General features: G+C 42.7%; 1 protein-coding gene across 1 annotated transcript; it reads left to right on the top strand.

Annotated features, from left to right (window-relative positions):
- Positions 1-857: 857 nt before the first annotated feature.
- slc36a4 (solute carrier family 36 member 4) lies at positions 858-27,407 on the top strand (the record flags this gene model as incomplete). The annotated part of the gene is made up of 11 exons (XM_083636842.1): positions 858-942; positions 3,117-3,243; positions 5,756-5,846; positions 7,786-7,874; positions 9,270-9,365; positions 15,537-15,621; positions 20,001-20,270; positions 21,710-21,808; positions 23,093-23,262; positions 24,814-24,983; positions 27,064-27,407. The coding sequence occupies exons 1-11, from the start codon at positions 918-920 to the stop codon at positions 27,405-27,407; spliced, it is 1,566 nt and encodes a 521-aa protein (XP_083492968.1). The 5' UTR covers positions 858-917.
- Between the last annotated feature and the right edge of the window lie 582 nt (positions 27,408-27,989).

Genomic DNA, 27,989 nt, shown 5'->3' with positions numbered 1-27,989 from the left:
GAGTTTATACTCAGGGGCGTAGTGGAAGAAGGTAAACACAAGTTTACCCAGAGTTAACTCACCTATTTTCAGATGAACTACTCATCAATGAGGGGAAACAAGGTGGGTAAACTTCTCACCATGGATAGTTGACCCACCACATTTACCCCTGTTTATACCACAGGATGGTGATCTGAATGTCATCGATAGAGGGCAGTAATACGAATGATTAGTTTACACTGCTGAAAATAAACAAGACGAAGAAGAAGCATTTTTTTTACACCAAAGAGTGTACTGTTATAAGAAACGGCGTACTTCGTTTTTATTTTACAACAGCGATGCCGCCATTTTGGCCTGAAAACGCCTGGGGAAACAACCTATTAGTCTTCTGTTCTTATTCATGTAAATTCTTTGTTTACACTCGCTCCTCCTCTGATGACGCTACCAGGAAGCGCTTGAAGCTCTGATTTAGATTTAATCCAGAGACTTTTCATGTTCATCAGGACAACAGCAATGATGGGATAATAACAACACAACCGCGCTCCGTAAATGATCATCTCGGACAACATCAATGGAATACGAACACTAACATCACTGGCGTCCTTTGTTAAGCACAGCACCGCCGCACCTTACCGCAATATCCAAGAAATCACCAGCGATATCCAACTTTTTTGGTAGGACGTCAAGCCTCTCTGGTAACATTCCTCTAACATAATATGAAGTGTGGAGAGTTAACATGAACCTTTAAACTGGTCGAGTTAGCACACTGTGTCTCCATAACGGACTGAAACGCAGTGACACCAACACAGGACATGATCGAGCTCAATGCTGATTGCCTGGAAATATGAATAACTTGCATGTATGATTGTGTCTAACAGATCGTCCTGTGGACGAGGAGGTCAAGCTGGGAGGAGGACTGATGCTTGGAGATCAGAAGGATGGGGACATTTCGACAACAATTAGGTAATTTCTGTCACATCTAAGGCTAACGTTATAGTCATTTTGAAAACAGACTGTAGTAGGCTAGAGGAATGTTTCTGTCACATCTAAGGTTAACGTTATAGTCATTTTGAAAACAGACTGTAGTAGAGGAATGGTTGCAAGACAATGTTTGTAATGTATTACAAGAGTAGGGCAATGTAAAAAAGAAACAATAACAACAATGGTCATTTAGATGTATTTTTTGTATCCCTGGTGTAGCCAAGTGGTTCTGCTCCTCCTGACACTGACACAAAGTAGACAGTTCAAATATAGGGCAGTTCGGAGGCGTCCATCTTCACAAAGCATCTTTGAACTCGAGGACCATAGATTATGCATCTCAATTGACAGTGAAGTGTATTATGATCCTGTAAACTGGCCACATATCTGTGTTCATTGAAACGCTATCTATTCAAACCCAAATTAATTTTCAAAGTTTAAATCTCAGCATAGTTCTGCAGAAGTTAATTGAACAGGGTGGGTGTAAATGATGATCGCTTCAGAGCAACCATTAAATCTCTTATAGTAAGTGGTCTCTTCTGGCATCTGTCAATGCAAATCATAGCTTTTGGAGGTCAGCGTCAATAGTCACACTTGGAGCAAACTTGCAAATATTCACCAGGACTGGCTAACTGAAATGGAAGGTGACTGGAATTGCACAATGAAATATAGCTTGATTCATGGATTAGGATTTAGGATATTTGTGTGTGTGTGTGTGTGTGTGTGTGTGTGTGTGTGTGTGTGTGTGTGTGTGTGTGTGTGTGTGTGTGTGTGTGTGTGTGTGTGTGTGTGTAGGGGGGGGGGGGGTAAAGAAAACCCTCACCAGGCACCAGATGTATAATTTATATAATTGATGCATATGCACAAAACACATATAAATAAATACGGCACTTGTCACAGAGAAATTGGTGTTTATTAAAAAAAAAGAAAAACATGCCATCAGAGAAGGATAATGTCAACGAGGCGACATTGGCTTATTCCTTTCAATACACCATTGTAGCCTATGAAGTCTAGATGTTTATGCTAACCTTATAAATGTAAGCATTAACATGATTTTTGTCTTTCTTTCTTTCTTTCTTTTTTATTATTTTACAAGCATGGCTTTTATTCTAGCACGAGTAAATAGGTTTCATATTATCACCCAAAATAATGCAGGGATAAGAATAACATGTACATTGGATCATAAATGAAACCTGCTTGTTTGATCAATCAAAAGGCTGTTATAGGTGGAACCATGCAGTGCTGTTACGTTTGCCATCTACTTCTATGCATCTGGCTCCAGGGGTGTAAACAGCCTTCAAATGACTGGGAGACTTTTATCCTTAGTTCTAGAAGAGACTCTGGTCTCAAAGTCATCTCTCAAAACCATTTGCATGGTCAAAGAAAGTCTAATAGCGCCCCTAGCAACATGGAAAAAGTATGTTGTCAAACCTGTCTGTTAGCTCCACGTCGCTTTTGTAGTGCTATTGCTGCTCGGACTGTAAACGCAGGAAGAACCAGAGTCTGGATATAGCCGTTGGTGGTAATATTAGCAGCACTGAGTTCCGGTTGTTCAGGTATTGAAGTTTGGCCCCAGAGGTAAAAAAATAAAAAATAAAATCTATATATTATTATTATGAATCGATGGATTCCCAAATTGTTTACAAAGTAACATTATTATAACATTATTTTGAGTCTGTTGTGTTGTTTGATCAACACTGCTACATAACCTCCCAGTGGTCTTTATGGGTCTCTAGTGGTCTAGTGGTCTGTAGTGGTGTACAGTTTGTAACGTTGCTTTCCAGTTTCCAGTTTCCAGTGGATTATGGAATCTTTTTTGTTTTGTTTTTTTTGGGGGGGGGGGGGGGGGGGGGTGCAAATACAAATGCATTTTTTAATTGAAAGGTTGAACAAATTATATTTGCCAATTTCATAAAATCAGATCTCTCAGTTCAGTATTCAAAAACAGTCTGGGGGGGGAGGGGGGGGGGGGGGGCACAAATCTCCTATATCCCTGCTTGTTATTATTAGTTATTAATTTGTTATTGTGCCCAACAGTTGATCAGGTGTTGGGCTGTTTTCCTCCTCTGGAGCAGGGATGCTCCTCTGGATCTAAGAGGATACTCCATAGTGTGAGAGGTCATCTCTCTAACCGGTGACTTTGTGCTGACCCTTGTTAGATATGGAGGTGATGACCCCACTCATTGAGAGCCCAGGCCACGTCTCCGAGGAGAACTCTGACGAGGACCATGACCAGGATCTACTGCCTGGCCAGCAGTATGAGCTGGACACCCACCAAGGGATCACGTACGGCTCATACACACACACACAGCACCACGCCCAGCCACAACCCAAGCCAGCCACCCCCACCCACCCAGCCAGCCAGCCACCTCCACCCAGCCAGCCTCATGCTCACCCACCACCATCGGCACAAAACACTCAGTCCTACAGGCTTGTCATGTTCTGCCCAGTGGCCCAGGGGGCACCCTTCCATTGCTCCATGCGCTCATGTCAATGAATGCATGCTCAGTTATCTCTTTGTGGTATTTAAAAGGCTCATTTTATTTGGATGGCCAAATAGGACAATCTCTGAATTGTCAGTACGTCATTGAAGAATGTTTTGTGTCACCCAGCATTGAATGTCAGCAAGATTGAAGGTATGTTAAACAGCTCAAATTAGATGATTTGAGTAGAAAGTATGAATGGGTGAATCACGGCTTTCACTGGCCTTCGCAGGTTAAAATAAGACAAATTGGGAGTGTGGCTCCGATGAGGGGAACAAAATCTTCCTAGAGGACTCTGTGGTCATAAAAAGAAAATCTAGGTTGTTTGACCATAATCAAATCTTGACATATGAAAGAGTTGTTTGCCAGAGAGCTGATATTCAGGAGAGCAATTTGAACAGAATGACTTGCAGGCATAGTGAGATTATTCTCACTAAAGAGGCAGAAGTGTATGAGAGCTGTTGCTGATAATAAGTGCAGCAATGAGATTAGATGAGAGACTTTAATGAGCACACAGCAGCTGGAATGTGTTTTCAGTACGTTACGTAACATAGAACAGCAGTGCTACATATCGCACATCACAGACACATACAGTAAACAGCACTTATAGATTGCACAACATGTCCTTGTCACAACGATGATGAATGCATTATGAAATATCATACACAGCAAATACATAGTGAGATTGTCAGAGGGAGTTCAGAGTTCACACGTATAATCGTATAGGAAGAAATGCTTTTGAGGGGCAGTGAACTGTAGCGCATCCCCCGGAGGGCAACATCTGAAAACACGGTGTGCTGCTGGGTGAGTGGGGTCTTTTCACATTGCGTTTGTGGTGGTGGAGTGACCGATGATTTTGGTTGATTTGGAGTCCAAACTGCTGTAGCAGACTGTTGTGGATGAGCTGAGGAGGCTTTGTGATGACTGAGGAGAAACGGACCTGGAGATGTTGTCTCCTCACTCTGAATTTCTTTAGCTGACGGAGAAAGAATAATCTCTGCTGGGATTTTTTGTAAGGGTGTAACAATGAATCGATGAATCAATTTGTATTCCTACGTATTGTATCGCTCTAAACGAGCCGATATCGTGTATCACAACCAGATCACAACCGAACCACGCATCGATACGTACCGTATTGTTGATAAAACGTATCGTTACACCCCTACTTTTTTGTAGATGTGTTGTATCTTCCAGGGGGTTCCCCAAGTGCCAGTTGCAGGCTAAATAGCTGCCTACTGGCCTCTGTCTGGCCGGCTACTATTTTACATTTTACATTTTGGGGGAGTTGTCAAACTGTATTATTAACTGTAGAAGTCAACTCTTGCTTTAGGCCTTATAGTATTGTCTTGGCTGAACATCATTCCAATCAAAGTTAGGAAATTCCCCTTTTACTTTTGTTTATGCCTACAAAGCAAAGGTTTGTACTTGAGTTCTCCCCTGGAAGTGATTTTGGTATAGATGGGCCATTGTATTTAAGCAAGCAGTATTCTACCATAGTGACCTGTATGCATTGCAGACTACACACTATATGTAGGGAGAGATCTATGTTTTCATCATTGCAAAGCCACAGCACAGTAAATAGGATATTGATGTGATGTGTGTAGTTAGGGATGCACCGATCCACATTTTTTCACTTCCGATCCGATTCCGATATCTGAATTTGGATATCTGCCGATACCGATATTATGCCGATACCAATATTTTTCTTGAATATACAGTATAGGTAAAGATTTGGCCAATTAAAGATTTTTTTTTTAAATATACCTTGCAAAAAGCAGACAAAATTAAGAAAATATACAAGGCAAAGAAGGATACTATTATACATGGGCAAATTACGGCCAGCCCCCCTGTGCGGCCCGCGCTGGAATTGCAATTTTTATTATATATATATATTTTTTCAGATTCCGATAGGATAGGATTGTGGTCGTGGCTGCCACTGCTCTTTGTTCCATGATCACAAACTCACCCTTCGCTGTTTATATTAAATATAATATTATATAAATATAAATATATATTTTATATGAAATATAATATGAAAGTAAATATTATTTACTTAGTTTGCTTAATTCCATTGTTTATTTTAACTTATGTCATGAATAACAGTACATGCTTACATCATGAATAAACACCTACAGTAGTACATGGTTACATTTCACAATCTTTGATTTTGTGAAAGTCTTTGTGTTCATAAATGTAGTGAAATGGCACTTATTGGAACAATTTTAGTCTAAGTCTACAATTTCACCACATTTTTCCACGACCAAATAGTATGACTGACAATTGATGTGATGACAACGTTTCTCTTTGTTGTGCAGGTTCAGTCAAGCTCTGATCCATCTGTTGAAGGGGAACATCGGTACAGGACTGCTGGGCCTACCTCTGGCAGTGCGCAATGCAGGCATCATCGTAAGTGTCATCTCAAACTCCATCCAAAATGGGTGGACCGCCCGTGTTGCTTGAATGAATCCATAACAGCCACAAACCAAGAACACACACAGTTAAAAACATTGTTGAGGTGCATCATGCAGTTTACAGTGATGATTCCTGTAGCTGTTCTGCTGGTCTCGGCTTTCCTTCTTTGGTATGATGTGATCACATTGCATTGTATTGTGCTATGCAGGAGAAATTGTAGATACATCGTCTGTTCACTACAGTTTGCAGTGCATTGTGGATCTTTTATTTTTTATTTTACAGTATAGTGATACACATTAGCTGTTGGGTATTTGGACACTTGCTCTGATAGATTACAGTGAATATGTAATCATGTATAAATATTATCTGTCTTTTATTATCAGACATTACAAGCAGTCATCAAATATATTCCTCTGTTTACGTCATGTGAAGCAGCTGTTTGTTTATTTATGAGAAGGGAATGCTGGTCTGGATGAATATTGATCAAATCATTGGCTACTTTCAAAATACGGAAGAGAAAGGAAACATACTTCTAATAATTAAGCATGAGGTCTTTGATCTTAATACGATATTCAGAAAAACACATGTTGCATAAAGACAATTCATTTGCTGTCCTTATTTTTTATATGTTAGAAAGTGGTTGCCACTGATTGCAACCAAAGGCCAATAATTGCTTGACAATTTTTCAGAATGGTTGCCAGTGACAGCCCTGCTTATGTCTAGTCCTTGTACAGGAGACACCGGTCTCTCCTGGAGAAGATGTTATGCCAGACCAGGCCTTGGTTTGGTTTGGTTTATTTCGGATCAAAAATACAATTACAAATTACAAATTTACATTAATAGTTAAAAAAAAGTACACATTATGTAAATTGAAGAATAAAATGTTCCAAGGATAGCCCAGTAAAGCAGCTTAAAGTTGCAAACTAGAAGCCTGCTTATTTCCACTGGGGTCCTTCAAATATCAAAACCTTAGTATTACACAATGTACTTTATAAAAGCAAAACAGAGAAAAAGAATGACACTTGTAACAGGAGACACTGGTCTCTCCTGGAGAAGATGTTAGGAGATGACTGCCAGGTCAGGCCTCGTAACAGGAGACACTGGTCTGTCCTGGAGAAGATGTTAAACTAGTCATTCCAGTTTGTCACATTTCAGTGGCCCATTACACTGTCACAAAGAAGAGTGTACAGAAAGCCCTTGAGAGCCCACAAGTCATTGCTGAATAATATGTAGCCATTTTTGAGCTTGTTAAACAGTTTGTTTAAGTTTGCCAGCTCGTCAGTGCTGGGTTCATTTTGTATGTGGTTGCCTCAGCCCACATGCCAGTGTGCACTTCAAGATTCAAGATTCAAGATTTTTATTGTCACTCCGTAGTACAAGTATCACGTGTGAAATTCTTGTGCTGTAGGCTCCGTTACAACATAGTGCAAAAAATAAAACATATATAAATAAAAAACAAGAGGCAACGAGCAATAGAGCAGTAAGACACGCCACAGACAGTGGCGTATTCACTGCCCATAGTGCAAATGGCATGAACATACTTTAAACATAATTAAACATAATAACATTCTGTTAGGTGCAAATAGCGTATACCTAATTAAACATACTATTGAACATTAGTCATACATAATGGTAGCATCTACAGTTTGGTACAGTACGGCTACTACACTATTTGTATATGTTAAGGAGTCTCGTGGCCTGTGAGAAGAAACTGTCCCTCAAGCGATTTGTGCGTGCTCTTGGGACCCTGTATCTTCTCCCTGAGGGTAGCAGGGAGAACAGACAGTTGTGGGGGTGGTTTGTGTCTTTGATGATCTTCATGGACCTCCTGAGGCACCGCTGGTTGTACAGATCTTGCAGTTCTGGCAGCTCACATCCTGTTACGTGCTTACTTTAGTGTTGGAGAAGAAATTGCATTTGTTTGTGTGTGCAGGCGGGGCCCATATGCCTGGTGCTGATGGGTGTGGTCTGTGTGCACTGTATGCACATCCTGGTTCACTGCAGCCATCACCTTTGTGAAAGGTACACACACACACACACACACACACACACTAAGGATGCACCGATATGAACATTTTGGCCAATACGATAAACAATATTAACATTGCTGTTATGACCGATAACCGATATTTACTGTCGATATGATCTGTATAAAAACACATTTCTATGACAATCAAATTTTGTACCTAGTGAAAAACACAACACTGTGGATTTGAAAAAGTAATACAGTGCATTTCTTAAAAAAAAGTATTTATGTCCACATAAATACAAGTATGCAAAGGATCAATCTGGGAATCCATTGGTTAGAGGGGGGGGGGGGGTAAATATTTTATTTGTGATTTGTGGTGTGATGTCAAACAAAACAGAAATATTAAAGAATATTCCTACCATACCACATTTTATGAGTTTTTAAGTACAATTTGCTTGTCATCAATTTAGACAGCAGAAATGTGTGTCACCATATTAAAATAACTTCATATCGTCATCACGATTATGTCACCATGATTCCACGAAAGACGATAACATTTGTCACTGATGGGATGTTGATGTGAAGCACGTTGTGGTCAAATGTCTGTCTTAATTATAATGTCTTTTCTGTAGTTGTATTTGTATTTTATTTGTCTGACTGTTGCCACAGATGCTAAAAGAATTTCGTAAAGGACAAATTAACAAAACTAATTAAGGATCATATTGAATTATCGCCCAGCCCTAATGTCGACCTCTCCTACCTGCTTTTGTTGCCAGCTTTTCTTCCTCCGTTCCAGCTGTGACCATGTGACCATGTGTCTCTGAGCCTCCCCTAACAGCTGTGACCATGTGACCATGTGTCTCAGCCTCCCCTAACTTGTTTTTGTCTTGCACTCATCTGGTCTAAATGTAACTCTTAAGCCCAATTGATGCTTCGTCTGCCGACACTTTTGAAACGGTCACCGACAGAAATGAGGACTTGAGTCGACACTTTCAAGTGTCGACGAGCAGCAGTGTCTGCTACCTGGTGAAATGTCTAGTGTCGCTGACTACGTCACATAGTGTCGCGCAAGTCTGATTGGCTATATAGACGCCACGCGCTTGACTTCCTTGTTTTGGTTTTGGCTCAATTGAAATGAATGAACGTGTCCCCGCTATTTTTATCAGCCTGTCCTTGATGTATGACTTCGTGAAAATCACAAAGAACGTCGTGACCAACTTCCCAGAGAGAGAGGAGGTGAGTTGTCTGGTTGTGTGTCGTTTATATGCGGCTGCAGCCAAGTACGTTACATCTTGCCTCCGAGGTGGTTTCACTGTGCATTCCATTCCCTCTCTTCTCTTGGCTGTCTGCTTATAGCGTTTATACTTTCTAATAAGTATAAATTAAGCTTTAGACATGTTATTTGCTGTCTTTGTTTGATCGAACTGGTTCTCTCCATGTCCTCCCAGGTTGAAGAGACCTGCCATGAGCTACAGCGACACTGTGGCGTTTGCCATGGAGCACAGCTCCTACCTGTGCTTCAGAAAGACGGCCAACTTTGGCAGGTGAGATAGTTTCAAAACCTTCATCATGATACTGTTACATAATATATGCTTCAGTTTTATCATGATACTGTTACATAATATATGCTCAGTTTTATCATGATACTGTTACATAATATATGCTTCAGTTTTATCATGATACTGTTACATAATATATGCTTCAGTTTTATCAGTTACCTGATATCTATTAATTGCCACTTTGTTTCCAGAAGTTTGACTTTATTGTGATGCCTCTGAATCATTCAATGTGCAAACACATTTCCTTTATGACGTCTCCTCATGAATTAACCCAACATCTGATCCAAAATTGCTCTCTTAATTGGTGCAAAGATAACTGAGTGCAACCTTCTGGGGAAAACGCACGCACGCACAGACGCACGCACACACACACACACACACACACACACACACACACACACACACACACACACACACACACACACACACAGGAAACACACACTCACTCACACACACACACACACACAAAACAGAACTTGACAGGATGAGTGAAGTGCTGTTAAAGACACCAATGAAGCCCCCATGGTCGTGTTGCTGGCTGAGGATACATGTGTTGACAAACTAGAATTCATTCAGAGACACTTACATCAGAGGAGATGCTGTGTAGCAGTAATGGTGATACAGTTGTATTTGTCAGAGACACTTACATCAGAGGATATAGAGACACCGCATGAAATAGGCCACGCCCATCACGGGGGAAAGCTCTCCATTCATTTCCACACACCAGCATCATATTCCTTGAATTAAACATAGCTAAAAGCTGTTGTGTGGTGGGGCTGCGCAGACAACAAATGTAAAAAATCACCAATTAAATTTTTTTTGTACTCCCGAGCAAAACAAGGAAGCCATTGAGAATTGGCGAGAAGAAAAATGTGGATCTAGCTGTCAAGGAAGTAAGTTGGAGTGTTCATCTTCCGTATATATGATCTTTGTGTGCAACACGCGACCATGCACGTGACATAGGAGAACGCCAGGATGGGGGGGGGGGGGGGGGGGGTTTGTTTCAGTTTGTGGTTTCTGAATGATGATGACGCGCTCTGCAGTGTCTCTATGGGACCACTGTGTAGCATTAATTGTTTCATTTTTCATAATTTTGGCCTACAGCTCCAGAAAACCCCCAAAACAGTATTTCAAGAAATTAGAATAGTGTGAAGAAAATCAGCAGTTCAGTTATGACTGACTCCAGCCTCAGTCCACGCCCTCTGAATCTCCGCCAAATTTTTGAATTGTCTTTGCTTGACAATCTGCTGAAGCCCACGGTCATCCATGGTATTTCCATGATATTCAATTTTTTTGGAAAGGATCTGTACATCAGAGGAGATGAGACCACTGTGTAGCAGTAATGGTGATACAGTTGTATTTGGCGGAAAAGGCTCTGCTATATCCAGTCAATGCAACCGTGCATACAAACGGTGAAGTTTCGCTGAGCGATATTGCGACGTTTATTTTTTCGAACCAAGATCGATTTATTCAGGAATTCACTTCCGACGTGTGCACATCTCTTGCTGTGATTGACGGGTGGGTCAAAATTCACCTCGCAATTTCGTGCTGTATATTTGCGTCGCTGTTGGTTTAACGGCCTTAAGAGTAAATGTACCGAACCCAGAGCCGTGTAGATAGAAGAGTTCCGACATCTCCATTCACTCCAATGGACCAGTTTTTTACTCTCAAGAGTTCCAGGAAGTAAGGTCCTGGATTAAGCAGCACTGTCGAGTTGCAGCAAAATAGACAGTTTGTGTTGTACTCTGAAAGCTTTTTCCCCCTTGAATCAAATTGTACATTATCAGCTTTATTTTAGCATGCAAAAGTAGCGCGAGACCCATTCCTGGCTGTTCATTGGCTAATGAGTCTCGCATGTTGGTCCTCCGCTGACGCCACTCTCTCTCTAGAGGACACTAACCGAACCTCTATCATGTTGCAATTCCCCTGGGATGCCAACAAAGCCCTTCTCATTGGAGGCGGAGCTCAGCAGCATGCTGGCCCCTCCTTGAATGAGCATGTTGTTGGTTTTGACACGTGTCCTACAGCGTTAAGTGTAGCTAGCCTATGTGACGCTGATGCAACACAGATACCGGTACTAATGAAGCCCCTCTCACTCGAGTGGGAAGTTTCTGGGAACTCAGCAAAGAATGCTGGCACCCCTTTGAAAAAACATGGAGCAAGATTCCAGTAGATACGACTAATATCTTTATGCAAGAGAAATACCCAACCCACTACCTAGAGCCTATGTGCAAATACCTTCTTATTGGAAGAGAGCTTAGCAGCAGGCTGGCCCCTCCTCAAATGAACACATGGAAAGATACCAATACAGCATGTAAGGTAAATGTAGAAATTTCCCAGGAAATGAATTACAAAAAAATTGCCTTTGTTTATTCAGGGGAGTCTCAATAGCCCAACTAATGCGGAGTGGTGGATCATTTGTTTACGCCTTTCGTTCCGCCAGTGGAGGCAGTATCAGTATCAGCCAGTGGGGGCAGTATCAGCGCCGAAATCGACATCTGTCTGAAAGGGCACGCCTCGGGAAGACTGGAATCCAAGCTAATTCATAAAAAATGACAGGAGAACTGAGGGAAAACCACTTCCAGATTGAAGTTCTACTATCATAAATTAGATAACCAAAGCATATCATATCTGCAGTCTGTCTCACCTGTTGTGTCGTTAAATAGACTCCTCGGATATAATAATAATCTCTCTCGCAGTGGCAATAGGTGCGCACCATTGCGCGCACACAGCGTGAAATCCATCCGCAGTTTGCTTTATGCTATTCAGTTAGCTATGCAGTTATATATAGCATAGCTATTCAGTTCACCTCAAAATTATCGGTTCACGGTCTTAAAGGGATACACACACAAATGCTGCATCAGGTATCAATGGGTTAATAGGAGGAACTGGGTGGAAATATTATTTGAGCCTATTTTAATTGGCTACAACCCAAATTGTGCTGAGATGGGATTATTTTCAGCGGACTTGGTGACCAGCATCATTTTATTAACCCATTGATACCTGATGCAGCATTTGTGTGTGTATCCCTTTAAGACCGCGAACCGCGCCACGCGGTTCGCGGCCTTAAAGGGATACACACGCAAATGAGGGATATACACGCAAATGCTGCATCGGGTATCAATGGGTTAATATGGCAGAGCTGCTTGGTTCCGTGTGAAAGCAATTTCTGTGACAACACTGCCGGCGTTTGGGGCCTTCTGAACGGCAATATTGCGCGATCTCTGTGTGAAAGTGGCTGAGAGTGCTCGCTGCTCTCTTTTTCAGCAGTGTCCTGTTCACATTCACACACAAATTCATACCTGGAAAGTCACCATTACAAACCACAGTGTGATCTGCTGGCCACTGAGCAGCTCCGTGCACAGAGAGACCCTGGCTGGTGCCCAGGCACCTGCCCTTTTACACTTTGACTGATAAGTGCCACCTTGGCAAGACACCTCCGCAGCCGATAGGATTGTCTTTCAGAGGCTCTCGCCGGCTCATTTCTAAGGCCATGTTTAGACTTGGAGGCCAAATCTGATTTGTGAACTTTAATGACCTATTAATGAGTCTATCCAGATTGGTTTTTATGAGTCTGGACGCTCCAAGTCTGATTTGTGTCACTTGTCCCAAACCACATATGGAGGTCTGGACACAGAGATCCGACTTGAACACTTGCCCAAATCAGATTTGTGGCAGTGCGGACACACTCCCAAATCAGATTTGGGAAACCAATCAAGATAATGATGATTAATGACTTTAGCAGCAAATCAGATTTGCCTGTAGTGTGAACGTGGCCTTGTCTGGCATCATATGAAACTAGAATGAATGAATGAATGAATGAAAGCTTTATTTCGGACTTTAAAAAAAAGAAATAGTAATATATATATATACACAAGTAGTATCAATGTTACAAAATATATATATTTATAAGTGAAAAAAAGAAAGAAAACGAAAAAACAAAAACAAAAAAACAATAATAATCAGAATACGTGACAGCAACGAGGTCCGAAAAGGAGTAGGATGAAGTACACTGTACTTATTTAGTCCTACCCCCAGTCCACAGTTCACATTCTTAATCAATTGACTTCCACTTTTTACATTCTCAATAAACCATATATATTCATACACACATATATACAAATATATATATATATATACAAATACATTCATACCTTGCATAATAAATATAATTTATAGTTCTAGTGAATAAATTATTAATTATTAATATGTTAAATATAATATACCATTAATAATATGTATACCAATTTGCGTATTTACAGAGTAATATTATGTACAATGTAGAAGACTTAAGGCATCCACTGGTACCAACCAACCATGCCATGCTAGCTTGTCTGAAGGGGGTTAAATAATGCTCCAAATGTAGGCTACATTTTGGTGAATGAAAAACTGGCATGGCCATTTTCAAAGGGCCCACTTTATGCTTTATGCTTTTTAATGCTTTTTTTGTCTGCAGTATAAATGTGTTATTTTCACCTATTCTATTTGAATATTTCTGCATACTGGGGTCCCTAACCAGTCTTGGAATGACATGAATTGCATATGACTGGAGAGCTGAGACTCTTGTGGATTCAATGAGCCCAATCGTATTCATGTGTGATGATATTAGTCCTCATAGTTGCAATTTCATTGTAGCGAGACCTCACTGTATAAAATGACTTTTTGTTAGCGAGTACGATTGTGTCTTCCATTGTTCTGTAGTGTGTTGAGATCATGACAGACTGTGAACAATGCTCTGAGGAAGTGAGCAGAAAGCATCAAAGCATTACAGATATGCAGACTGTGAACAATGCTCTGAGGAAGTGAGCAGAAAGCCTCAAAGCATTACAGATATGCAGCGCAAACTATATATCATCATCATTACTTCTGTGTCACTTATGGTTTCTGTTGCGTTTGCATCGCTGCAGATATTTAATACACTCATTAATAATGTATTATTATGTGTGAACTTTTGGATGTGTAGAAGAAACACAGGACATTATTTAACATGAGATCCAGGGCCATTTTGTTCGACTTATCCTGTTACGCTTTTCCAGAAGATAAGTTTACATGTTACATTTTGGGCTAAGACATGGTGTGTAGTGTGTAGTATTGTACTACATAGAGGCTGAGGCCAAGTCCTGAGTCCAGCACCTGGATCCACCATACTCTTTGATTCATGTCACCTCCTCCAGGGCTTCACTCTGCATTCCAACACAGGCAGCTGCTCAAAGTTCACTCATGTTTTATGGCCCGAGACAAACTGCCTGACTCAACTTGTCGGCCATGTTGCCCATCAGCATCCTCACTAGAATCATTTAGCTCTGTCCAGACACGAGTTTAAACGACTTCTCCTCCGTGCATACCAGCTCTTCCTCCCCCTAGAACAGGGCTTTTCAAAGTCTGAGACTGTGGGCCTCCGCCCAGACAAAGCTTGGAAGAAGACCAGTCCATCAATTGATTTCCTTCACTCAGATGTGGATAATTCATTTAAAGTTTAGTCCTCTGAAGCTACTTCAATGCCACTAGAAATAGACAGAACACCGGAAGTGAGGCGATTTTACCTTCAAAATAAAAAGCACTAAATAATTCCTGGGTAGATCAAAAAAAGACAGAACAGAACAGTCTACTCTTTTCGACTTTTCGAAGGCAGCAGATATTCCTCCATTTTGTCTGTGTTCTATTTTCTGCGTATTTCGGATCATTACCTAATTTTAACTAGCATTATTTGGAAGGTTCTAACTGGAAGTTTCCCTTTTATTCTGACTTACTTGATGCTGCTCGAGTTGATGACCACATTTTATGTTTAGTAACATAAAAATAATCTAACTAGGTTTAAATTATCTGAGAAAGAAAGAACTATGCTATTTGCACATATGTGCAGTGAATATGCCACTGCTTTGGCGTTTTTCTTTTATTGCTTTACTGCCTTATTACTTGTTGTTGCTCTTGTTTTTCCTGCACCTTATTCTGCACTATGTTGTAACGGAGTCTACAGCACAAGAATTTCACACGTGATACTTGTACTACGGAGTGACAATAAAACATCTTGAATCTTGAAGCCCCCATCACCTCAATTCAAAGGGCAATTCTAGAGTTTTGGGGGGCATTTAGCCCCGAGGCCCCGCTAATTTCCTACCCTGGTTCCAAGTGTTTTTCCATCTCTGTCCTCTGCAGACACCTGGTGAACTTCTTCCTGGTGCTGACCCAGCTGGGCTTCTGCAGCACATACATTGTCTTCCTGGCGGAGAACATCAAACAGGTAGGTTGAGTCACAGAGCTTTTCTAGAGGGAGACACCCCACTGCAGGCTTCACCAATAATAACACAGAGCTTTTCTAGAGGGAGACACCCCACTGCAGGCTTCACCAATAATAACACAGAGCTTTTCTAGAGGGAGACACCCCACTGCAGGCTTCACCAATAATAACACAGAGCTTTTCTAGAGGGAGACACCCCACTGCAGGCTTCACCAATAATAACACAGAGCTTTTCTAGAGGGAGACACCCCACTGCAGGCTCACCAATAATAACACAGAGCTTTTCTAGAGGGAGACACCCCACTGCAGGCTTCACCAATAATAACACAGAGCTTTTCTAGAGGGAGACACCCCACTGCAGGCTTCACCAATAATAACACAGAGCTTTTCTAGAGGGAGACACCCCACTGCAGGCTTCACCAATAATAACACAGAGCTTTTCTAGAGGGAGACACCCCACTGCAGGCTTCACCAATAATAACACAGAGCTTTTCTAGAGGGAGACACCCCACTGCAGGCTTCACCAATAATAACACAGAGCTTTTCTAGAGGGAGACACCCCACTGCAGGCTTCACCAATAATAACACAGAGCTTTTCTAGAGGGAGACACCCCACTGCAGGCTTCACCAATAATAACAAACGCTACTCTTCCGCTCTCCTAAATGGGCGTGGTCATCAGCTTGTGATTAGCCTTTTTTTACTTGAATGTTCTAAAAAAACGATTTCAGACGGACAAGCCCGTCTTTTATTGTCACACGATCACACATCAACACATGCATGGCCACAAACACACTCATGCTGACGGTGGCCGGTGAAATTTGTCCTCTGCATTTAACCCATCCTGGCTTGTCCTTTCCTCCGGGGGGCAGGCCAGGAGCAGTGGTCGCTTTCTCGTACAGCGCCCGGGGACCAACTTCGGATGTTGTCGTCACTGGTCGGATGACGATCTGATCTTCTGCATGTTTTTAGTGGGGGGGTTATATACGGAGGAACCCCCTGGGGGAGCACGGGGAGAACATGCAAACTCCACACAGACAGAAAGGCCCTTACGACGAGATACCCCACCTGGGCAGTAGGCACTGAAGATATGGGGGGGAACACAACCACAGCGCCCACAGTGTCCCAGGCGAGAATCGAACTCAGGACCTTCTGACTGTGAGGCGACAGCTCTACCACTGAGCCACCGTGCCCCCCCTTCTACTTGCAGCTGTGTTACTTCCTGCCTTTTTAGACACAAAATGGGTGAATTTGGTGGGAAGTGAAAAAGGCGAATTGGCTGTCTGTCAATGGTATGAAACGTCATTAGCTGACCAGTCGCCTAAGTGGGCGTGGCACAGATACAGGAAGTGAGTGGATCTTGGGGTGTCTGGTTGAGTCTGTGCATTTATCACAACTTTTGTTCTGCTTTAATGCTGCCACCAATCAAAACCAACCTGGTCCGCTGGGCTGTGGTACCGCTGGGCTGTGGTACTCCTGGGCTGTGGTACTCCTGGGCTGTGGTACTCCAACTAATTTGTAACAAACAAGTGGTTTAGGTGATTTCTAAACAAAGTCTCAAACATTGTCTCCATGCTCCCACCCCGGAAATGAGTTGATGATCTAATTCAGAATGAAGCTTATTGTAAAAATCTAAAGGTAATTGGTTCCACTGAGACCATTGTAAACCTGAGAAGATAAACGTTTAAAAGGATAGTTCAGGTTTTTCGATGTGGGGTTGTATGAGGTACTTGCCGACAGTAGTAGAATGCTGTGTGTGTGTGTGTGTGTGTGTGTGTGTGTGTGTGTGTGTGTGTGTGCGTGTGTGCGCGTGCGCAATGTTGTGCAGGCCTAGTCAGCATGTAACATACATGTTAACAGATGGATTTTATAACCTTACATAATTAACATCTAGCTGTATTCCAATGTCAAATATGGTGTGAAAACCGAGAAATGTTGAGTATGGAAAGTATGGAATTTTGAAATGGAAAATGTGTAGGAATCATCATGTGTGTGAAGTAGAGTGACTGAAACTGAGAACATTTTCTGTCACACTTTAAACACTCTTGGGTGCAATGCTGCACCACTGCCCCTAGAGGGTGCTAGTGCTATATGATAGCACAGCACTGCTGCTCAGTCTCAGTCCCCATCACATTGCCCTCATTGTAATGAGCTTAACAACAACTCTTTATATCAGATAGTGATCTGATCTCCTTCTCACATGGCACAGCCCTATTCCCATGTACTGTACATAGTATACAGTGTTGTTGGGCAAGTTACTATCAACATGTTATACATAATATCATTTCATTTGAAAAGATAAAAAAAAAGTGACTTTACAATATGACTGTCTGCGTAACTATTATACTACTTTTACCATCATTACATGAAAACAACCTGCAGAAGTAAGAAAGCCAGCTCTGTGTCGGTCACCTCTGTAACTCCCCCAGCCCTCACTCCTCACTCCTGAGGGGTGAGGGGGCGGCTGTGGCTCAGGAGGTAGAGCTGGTCGTCCACCAATCAGAAGGTTGGTGGTTCGATCCCTGGCTCCTCCAGTCCCCATGTCGAAGTGTCCTTGGGCAAGACACTGAACCCCACATTAACCCTGATGGCTGTGCCAGCACCCTGTGTGGCAGCTGTTCTGCCCTCGGTGTGTGAATGGGTGAATGTAGGCACATTGTAAAGCGCTTTGGATAAAAGAGCTATATACTGTAAATGCAGTCCATTTACCATTTACCCCTCACTCCCAACCCCTCACTCCTCACTCCCAACCCCTCACTCCTCACTCCCAACCCCTCACTCCTTGTGTGTTTTCGTTATTCATGCATTTTATCCAATCATATTCAGTGAAGCAAAGTGATATTTTACAATTACTAATGCAATGCGACTGAAGTCCAGACTCCGCCCCCCCCAAATATTTCATAGCTAATTTCCACATGTGCAGTGGAGGTCAGTTGGGACACCGATAGCAACTATGCAATAAGTCCCACTGTAGCTGCTTATGAAGCATGCTGCTGTATGTAATTCTCTTTATGGGATTATACACTCACCAAGCACGTTATGAGGAACAGCTTAGGTACCTGGGTATGTACCAGCTTTCAGCACGTTATGAGGAACAGCTTAGGTACCTGGGTATGTACCAGCTTTCAGCTCGTTATGAGGAACAGCTTAGGTACCTGGGTATGTACCAGCTTTCAGCTCGTTATGAGGAACAGCTTAGGTACCTGGGTATGTACCAGCTTTCAGCACGTTATGAGGAACAGCTTAGGTACCTGGGTATGTACCAGCTTTCAGCACGTTATGAGGAACAGCTTAGGTACCCGGGTATGTACCAGCACGTTATAGTGTACATTATTTAATAGAATGTGTCTGCGGGTGCCTTATCGCAGGGGTTCCAAACCTTTTTTTGCACTGCAAAAGTATTGATAATATTGTTGCTGACTGGCCGACACGCCTTCAGTGTCCTTATTTGTCCTTTAAATAGGTATCATGCCATACAGATTTACCACTCTTAAAGGGATATGCCAACATTCTGGGAGATTTGCCTATTTGCCATATTGCCGACAGTAAATGGAGAATGTGGATGCCTTTATCGTCACTGTGCGTTCCCTACAAAGGGCAGTACAGCCGTCGCTCGCTGCTACTTAGCTTAGCGCTACAATGGTAGTGAACGGTACCGCTGCCTACTCGGGTTCAGTCGCCCAAAATACACATTGCAACAGCTCCATAAACACTCACATGTACATGTTGTGACTCGTGTACTCACCATACGATGAAATAATAATCCAAAGGAAACGGCCATTTTCAAACTAAATCCACACACCGAGATTTAACAAAGATTAACCAAACTAAGCAAGAGTAACTGAAGTTACTTCCTCGTTTGCCATGAAGGGTAGATGTCTCCCAGGAAGGATCAGGCCATCTATCTCCGCTCCGAGAGGACACGGCGTGTGCCTCGCTGAAGGTCAATGAGGGGGGAGGGAGAGCACCACTTCCACATGATTTCTGCAGTGCAGAAAACACGGATGCAATCGTGCAATTTGGAAATAAAAATGGAATCTGTAAAACATGGAACATTGCAGAATTTTTCATTTTGGATGAAATTTATATAAGAAAAAAAGAAAAGGCCTTATTGTAGTAACCTATTTCATATTTGTAAAATAAGCCTAGAGAAACAATTCTGTTTTCGATTGGGGTGTTTTCAGAGGGGGGTCGGTCTTGCGTCTTTGGGTAAAAATGTTGACGAGGCAAAAATTATAATTATAATGATAACAAGCCCTATACAGTATTCAAATTCAAATGGAAAAACTGAATTTGGGGGGAAATAAAATGGAATTTGGAAAACACTGATTTGACATGGCCCTAATCATGGCGGGGTGCTTTTTCTTCTGTGGGTCTTTCACAGGTGGTGGAGGGATACCAAGGCAACATCACACTGGATGGCGACTCCTTCAAGTCATTGGCCAACACATCGGCCGCTGCTGCCTTGCCAGCCCTGCCCAGTGCTGCTGGCCAGCCGTGGGACTTGGACCTGCGGCTTTATATGCTCTTCTTCCTGCCCGTCCTTGTGGTGTTGGTGTTTATGAAGGACCTGAAGCACATGGCTGTGCTGGCTTTCCTGGCCAACGTGTGCATGGCCATCAGTCTGGTCATCATCTTCCAGTACGTCCTGACTGTAAGTCCTCATCATCTTCCAGTACGTCCTGAGTGTAAGGTGGTGACACAGCTGACCACATTAATAGATTCCCTTGCAAATACTGGTTAAGGTTAATACCGAAAGTAAAAACAGACGTGTCATGTTCGGGAGTCGAACATGCGCTCTTTGCTTGTAAGACGCGGACGCTTCAAGCCCACCAATCCCACCTTTTCACCCTTAGGCGCCAGCGACGTACGTCAATGAGAATGAACTTGAATATTAAGGTTATACACGTCAATAGATTCTATGATGTGTATAACATTAATATTCACGTATTAGAAACATGATCTGCAACATATTTTGGTTCAGAAATGTTCATCTTTCATATTTCTGTGGATTCAAGAGATCCACAATGCTGACATTCTGGGCTGGGCTGTACTGTACTGTACTGTACTAACCCTAACCCTGGGCTGTACTGGGCTCAGACTAATTCTTCTGTTCTTCCAGTCTGTCTGCATCTGTTTCTCCATCATACGAATTAGAGAATCAAGGCCTTGAAAGATTTTGAAAATAGATAAATAATAGACACGGGTCATTGAAAGTGCTTGAATATATATATATTTTTTGCAAGAATAGAAATTGAAGTTCTTTTGATATTTTTTTTACTTGGCATTAATAAATGGGCTACCTTCCCGCTGTCTGCATGTGTCTCCCACCGTCCTTGTTTCACGCACCACCTGCCTGCAGAACGTGCGACGGTCACGTGCGCGCATCAGTGACTGAAGTTGATTGATGCAGGTTAAGTGCTTGGAAAATGTAAACATCCTCAGTGTTGTCACAGTAATGAACCTTGAAACTGTTTCAGACACGGATCAAGGCTCATTACTGTGACAACAATGAGAATAGTTTCAGTGAAACTCTGCCGTGTTGGGTCCTTGAATTTGAAGGAATTGGGCCTGGAAGGTCCTTGAAAAGTGCTTGGATTTGATGAAGGTGGGGTTCACCCCCCCCTCTGCACTCATATTCTTTTTATTTCCATCTCCTTGCTTCTCTCCATCCTTCATGATCCCGAGATCTTTTCAGATCATCCAGCCGTCCTGTACTGGTCTGCTCTCGCCTGATATCACACTGAATAGTCAACTTGTTACACTCAATTTCCATCTTCTAGTCTGAGATTGTGCTCTATTGAAGTTATTACTATGAGGGGGTTCCCCTGGGGAATCTGCCACCAGCTTTAACCCATTGATACCTGATGCAGCATTTGTGTGTGTATCCCTTTAAGACCGCAAACCGCGGTTCGCGGTCTTAAAGGGATACACACACAAATGAGGGATATACACACAAATGCTGCATCAGGTATCAATGGGTTAAATGACAAATGACTCTGACCCCAAATGACTGTTCTCTCTCTCTCTCTCTCTCTCTCTCTCTCTCTCTCCCTCTCTCACTGTTTTTCTTACTCTCTCTCTCATTCACAGGGTTTTGGACATGCCCAGGACATCCCCCTCACATCGCCTGTGGGGAAGTTCCCTTTCTTTTTCGGGACTGCCATCTTTGCCTTTGAAGGCATTGGAGTGGTGAGTGAGTGCTCTCAACATCTTTTGCCGTCAAAAACACACGACCCCATTCCTAACGCAACATAGGACTTACAGTTAAAAGGGAGGCTTTGCCGATAGACCTATTTCACAACCATGCAGGGACACGCAGGAAGTTGATACTTCTACTATCTCTGCTAGCAGCAATTGTCCATTCACTCGCCGTGCTACGATAACAATGGCTCAGTGTGAAAGCACTCAGGCATGTAGTGTGCATTTGTGTTCATATTCAAAGAAGAAACGGCATTATTTATCGCTTCATGGGTTTCCTACAGAGGAAAACGAGGCGGCAGCGGCTGCTACGCTAGCCTTTCCTAGGTCTCAAATATCTACAACCGCAGGCTGTCAAGGGAATAACTGGAGAAACTAGCATTAAACCACGCCAGAAACAAACAGCAAGAAGTGGCTGCGATGTGGATTAAACCAATTACTGTGTATTTACATTGGTGTTCATGTGTAGTTCATGTTCATATGTAGTTCTAGTTACATATGTAATTAGACATAAACACCAATGTAATTACACAGTAAATCCTGGAATGCGACTTTCACGAGCCAGTTACATGTCTTTGCATTCTTAGACATTACCGTTTGCTTTATTTTGTATGTCACATACAATTGGCCAAGTTATTAGTTAGTTTATGTGCTAGAAATTCTGCCAGGTTACAGGCACTAGGCGCCATTTTCTCCTTCATTTCGAGGAGAAAATTCTCCTGAAATGAAGATTGATTGACAGCTGTCATGTCGTGATATGATTGATTGAAATGGGGTAGAAATGTGATAGTACTATGTGACGTCAGCAAACTGTAGATTACTGTTACGAATGAAATCTTGAAAAATGAACTTTTGATGTGGAAAAAGTGTGAAAAACTAAATAAATTTCATTTTTGCAATGTTTTTTTTGCATACATTATTATATTTGAACAAAAATTCAGTGGCCAGCAGATCAGACTGTGGTTGTACTGGTCAGCTTCCAGGTGTGAATGTGTGTGTGAATGTGAACAGGGCGCTCCTGAAAAAGAGAGCAGTGCTCTGTGAGACTCCACCTGTTTAAATAAAGGTTAAAAAGGAAAAAAGGATCCGATGGGTCTCAGCTGTAAAGGAGTTCAGTCCTCTGTTTCTCGTTTTGAAGATTTAAATCACTCTATGGTAGATTTGACCCAGTAATGATGTCATACTTCATGATTTGATACGTAGCAGGATATGGAGACTATGAAACAGATCTGAAAAGCTGTGTGTGGGCGCGTGGCGTGCATGCGTTTCTTTCAGGTTCTTCCCCTGGAGAACCAGATGAAGGAGCCCAAGCGCTTTCCCGTGGCCCTTAACATTGGGATGAGCATCGTGACCGTCCTCTACGTTACCTTGGCAACACTAGGCTACCTCCACTTTGGTGACGACATCAAAGGAAGCATCACCCTAAACCTTCCTCACAATGCATGGTAAGTAAGGCAATGGTGGGGCATATATTTGTCACCATTCCCCTCCGAGATGATAATGATAGTATCATACTAGCAGTATCATCTAGCAGGGAATTGAGGGTAGTATGGTCCAATAACCCAGATTCGCCAGATGAGGGTCCAAAAATTTAAGATCAAAACGAAAAGTTTAACAGGCTGTACAGTATATCCCACAACATTTATCCCGTTGTCATAAGGCCATACATTTTTCTGTTGGGTAATCGAAGTTTATCAATTTTTCATCAAAATTAGTCAAATCATCACTTGGTGAGCATGTTAAAATATGTTTAATAACCATGTGTGGAAAGCCATTATAAGCAAAACACCTGATATCATGGCTTATGCATTTTTACATCAAAAGTACCACTTATAAACTTTTTTTTTGTTACCCAGGAAAGCAGCAGCAGCAGCAGCAGCAGCTTTTAAACTTTTAGATCGCACTCCCGTTCAGTTTCTCCACGGCTGCGGGCTCTCTGTTCCTTCTCCCTTCTCTGGTTTTGTTTGTTTGATGTTGTTCACTGACAACAGAAAGCCATATTATTGCCAATTCTGGCAGCAGCGGAGGTGGAGGATCCCTCTGGGAGGAGAAAAGGTAGGATGAGTGAAAAGACGAGCAGCGCGCTTTTCCTCCAAATGTTCAACTTTTTTCATCTTAAAAATGCCCGGAGCGTTTAAACACCAGGTGCGTTCCTTGAAAGAGGAGCTCGTTTAGCGCGTCTTTACATAGGGAATGAATTGCAGAAAGACACTGGCAGCTCAAATGAGCGCGTTGTGTGTGAACGCCGCCTTAAGTTAAGTTAAGTGATCCTTTATTTATCCCCATGGGGAAATTCATCCTCTGCATTTGACCCATCCTCTACTAAGAACCTTCATAGAACTAGGAGCAGTGGGCAGGCACAGTGCAGTGCCCGGGGACCAACTCCAGTTCTTTTTGCCATTGCCTTGGTCAGGAGCACTGATAGGAGTCTTAACCCTAACATACATGTCTTTGATGGTGGGAGGAAACCGGAGGACCCGGAGAAACCCCACATGAACACGGGGAGAACATGCAAACTCCTTTCACAGAAAGAACCTGGGACGGACCGGGGTTCGAACCCGGCACCTTCTTGCTGTGAGGCAACAGCGCTAACCACTGACCCACCGTGCCGTTACTGATGCATGTTGGAGGAGAAAAATGTGTTTCAACAAACGAAGCAGCAAACCTTGTCTCAAAATGCTCGTGATGTTAAGATTTCATGGAGTGTGCATCCGGGTAGTGTATTCCCTGCCTACCAACACGAGGGTCGCAGGTTTGTGGATATTAGTGGGTTTTTGGGCCAAGGGGCTTTATTCGCTCATGTTAGAATCTTTATAGGAACGTAACATCTCTCTCTCTCTCTCTCTCTCTCTCTCTCTCTCTCTCTCTCTCTCTCTCTCTCTCTCTGCCTCTCTCTCTCTCTCTCTGCCTCTCTCTATGTCTCTCTCTCTGCCTCTCTCTCTGCCTCTCTCTCTCTCTCTCTCTCTCTCTGCCTCTCTCTCTCTCTCTCTCTGCAGGAGCAATCAGATGGTGAAGATCCTCTACTCTTTTGGTATCTTTGTTAGCTTTGCCATCCAGTTCTTTGTCCCAGCTGAGATCCTGCTCCCTCCACTCCGGGCTCAGCTTCAGGAGAGCTGGAGGTCTCCCTGTGAGATGCTGCTGCGCGCTCTACTCGTCTGCCTGACATGTGGGTATCTTCCCCCTCACCTCTCCCCCTTTCCCCTTCTTTATTTTTTAGTTGTCAATATTTCTTGTTTTTTCCAGACAGTTCATTGAATAAACATGGAAGTATATAGAATCTATATATTATATACAAATTAAAAAGGCAACTTGTGATCATCTTAGTCATCATCTTATTATACAAAGTAGCACAAACAAGTGCCGATTTTGGTTTAACCATTAACTGTAAGAAAACCAAATGTATGGTAGTATCAAAACAGCAATCTACTCCCAACTGCCAACTGTACATCGGTAACCAAGTGATTGAGCAAAAGACCAGCTTTAATTACCTTGGCGGCTTTATATCACAGGATGCTAAAAGCAAAACTGAAATAAAAAGAAGAATTGCCATTGCCAAAACAACATTTCAAAAAATGAAAAACTTTCTCACCAACAGACACATCTCTATGACAACAAGGCTTAGGTTAGTAAAATGCTGCTTCTGGTCAATCTTGTTGTACCCTTCAGAAACATGGACTATAACACCAGAACTACATAGAAACTTAGAAGCAGCAGAAATGTGGTTTCTCCGACGAATGTTGAAGATATCATACAGAGATAGAGTAACCAACGAGACAGTACTCCAACGCGCCCACACAGAAAGATCTTTCATGAAAACACTAAATGAGAGAAAAGTTAAATTCCTGGGCCATGTTATCAGGAAGGGAGAGATGGAATGCCTCACAATACAAAGCCGTCTGCCTGGGAAACGTGGAAGAGGAAGACAAAGAAGAAAGTATCTGGACGATGTGAAAGAACTAACGGCCCTAAACATACGAGACATCACTGACGCTGCGAGGGATCGTTCGATGTGGGAAGCCATGACCGCCCAAGCGTGCAACATGCAAGGCACCTGAAGAAGAAGAAGATTATAGATACTAAGATCATCACAAGTTGCCTTTTTCATTTGTCCGCCTTTAACAGTTTGTGACTACATCAAATCTCCATCGTGCAACGTGCACTAGTGACAACATATCAAAACACACTCCTCCACTGATGCTTCCTATATGTCCAAGGCTTTATTTCCTCACTGTCCATCATCTCTTTCTTTCTTTCTTTCTTTCTTTCTTTCTTTCTTTCTTTCTTTCTTTCTTTCTTTCTTTCTTTCTTTCTTTCTTTCTTTCTTTCTTTCTTTCTTTCTTTCTTTCTTTCTTTCCCTGCTCCCAGCTTATTTCTATGAGAGACTATTCCTCCCAGTCCCATGCCTCGTTTCTCCTCCCCTAAGTGGCTTGTGTGATGGTAAAGGGTCAGCATGGTGATGAATTAGATCAGGCCTAAAAACCAGCAGAACAATGGCTTCAGCTGCCCAGTCATCTATTTAAGACTGGACGATGCCTCAGTTGCCTTCCAAAGCCTGTGAGTTATTGCCTGTCAGCATGAATCTGACAAGAAGCGCAGTCCTACTTTCTATCCAGGGTCTTTTCTTTCCCTCTGGCACTTGTTCACTCCCACAACTACTTTTCCCACAAATTAACAATGGGCCCTATCTTGGTACAGGCGATATCCCCTATTTGCGCTTGCGAACCTGTTTGCGCGTGCCTTAAGGCAGGGAGGATACTGTACACCAGAATCTATCTATCTATCTATCTATCTATCTATCTATCTATCTATCTATCTGTCTATCTATCTATCTATATATCTATATATCTATCTATCTATCTATCTATCTGTCTATCTATATATCTATCTATCTATCTGTCTATCTATCTATCTATCTATATATCTATCTATCTATATATCTATATATCTATATATCTATCTATCTATCTATATATCTATATATCTATCTATCTATCTATATATCTATCTATCTATCTATATATATATCTATCTATCTATCTATCTATCTATCTATCTATCTATCTATCTATCTATCTATCTATCTATCTATATATCTATCTATCTATCTATCTATCTATCTATCTATCTATCTATCTATCTATCTATCTATCTATCTATCTATCTATCTATCTATCTATCTATCTATCTATCTATCTATCTATCTATCTATCTAATGTATAACCTCCTCTTCCTGTCCTGTGTTCCAGTCTCCTGGGCTGTGCTGATCCCTCGTCTGGACCTGGTCATCTCTCTAGTGGGGGCGGTCAGTAGCAGCGCCCTGGCCCTGATCTTCCCCCCGCTGGTGGAGCTCATCACCTTCTCCGACCGGCCGCTGCGGCCGTCCATGCTGCTGAAGGACCTGCTCATCGCCTCTCTGGGCTTCGTGGGCTTCCTCACGGGCACCTACGTCACCATGGCGGAGATCATCTCCCCAACGGAGCCCTCCACTCACACCCAAGGCCTGCTGGCCCTCAACGTGACCACCGGGCACGCACTCACCCCCGACACCCTCGCTGTCGACTGGACCGCATCTCCTCTGACCCCAGGGTGACACCCCCCACTGCCACAAACCCCACACAGCGCCCCCTACCCCTCAGCAGGTCACCTACCACCCACCGCGTATTTCCTCCGGTCCATAGCTTCAGTTTCCTCTCAAGCTGGAGTCATGACGTCATAACCAAAGCCCCCCCCCGGGAACAGCTCTGGGCCGTGAAGCAAATTGAACATGGTGGCCAAGCTCGGTATTGCAAATCAGGTGACGCCCTGCAGCTCAGAAAGAGTTTTTCCCATGCACTTACAGGACATGGGGAAAGCCGCAGCTGTAAAACTCAGTGACAATTTTTCCTGGTATCACTCAAAATCAAAAATGACTTTATCAAAAATGCCCGTTTTATATTATGGGCCTTTTTTTAGAAGCCACCAAGAGGTGTTTTCTGGAGCTCCCTCTCTCTCTCTCTATGGCTCTGGGCCTGGGCTCGCTCGTGAACGCAAGCAGACATGTCACATGACCTGGGCTCGCTGGTGAACGCAAGCAGACATGTCACATGACCTGGGCTCGCTGGTGAACGCAAGCAGACATGTCACATGACCTGGGCTCGCTGGTGAACGCAAGCAGACATGTCACATGACCTGG

Source organism: Poromitra crassiceps (assembly GCF_964638095.1).
Source record: "Poromitra crassiceps genome assembly, chromosome: 5".
Classification (NCBI taxonomy): domain Eukaryota; kingdom Metazoa; phylum Chordata; class Actinopteri; order Beryciformes; family Melamphaidae; genus Poromitra; species Poromitra crassiceps.
Note: the sequence above shows the minus strand (reverse complement) of the source record. Positions and strands in the feature narration are given on the sequence as shown.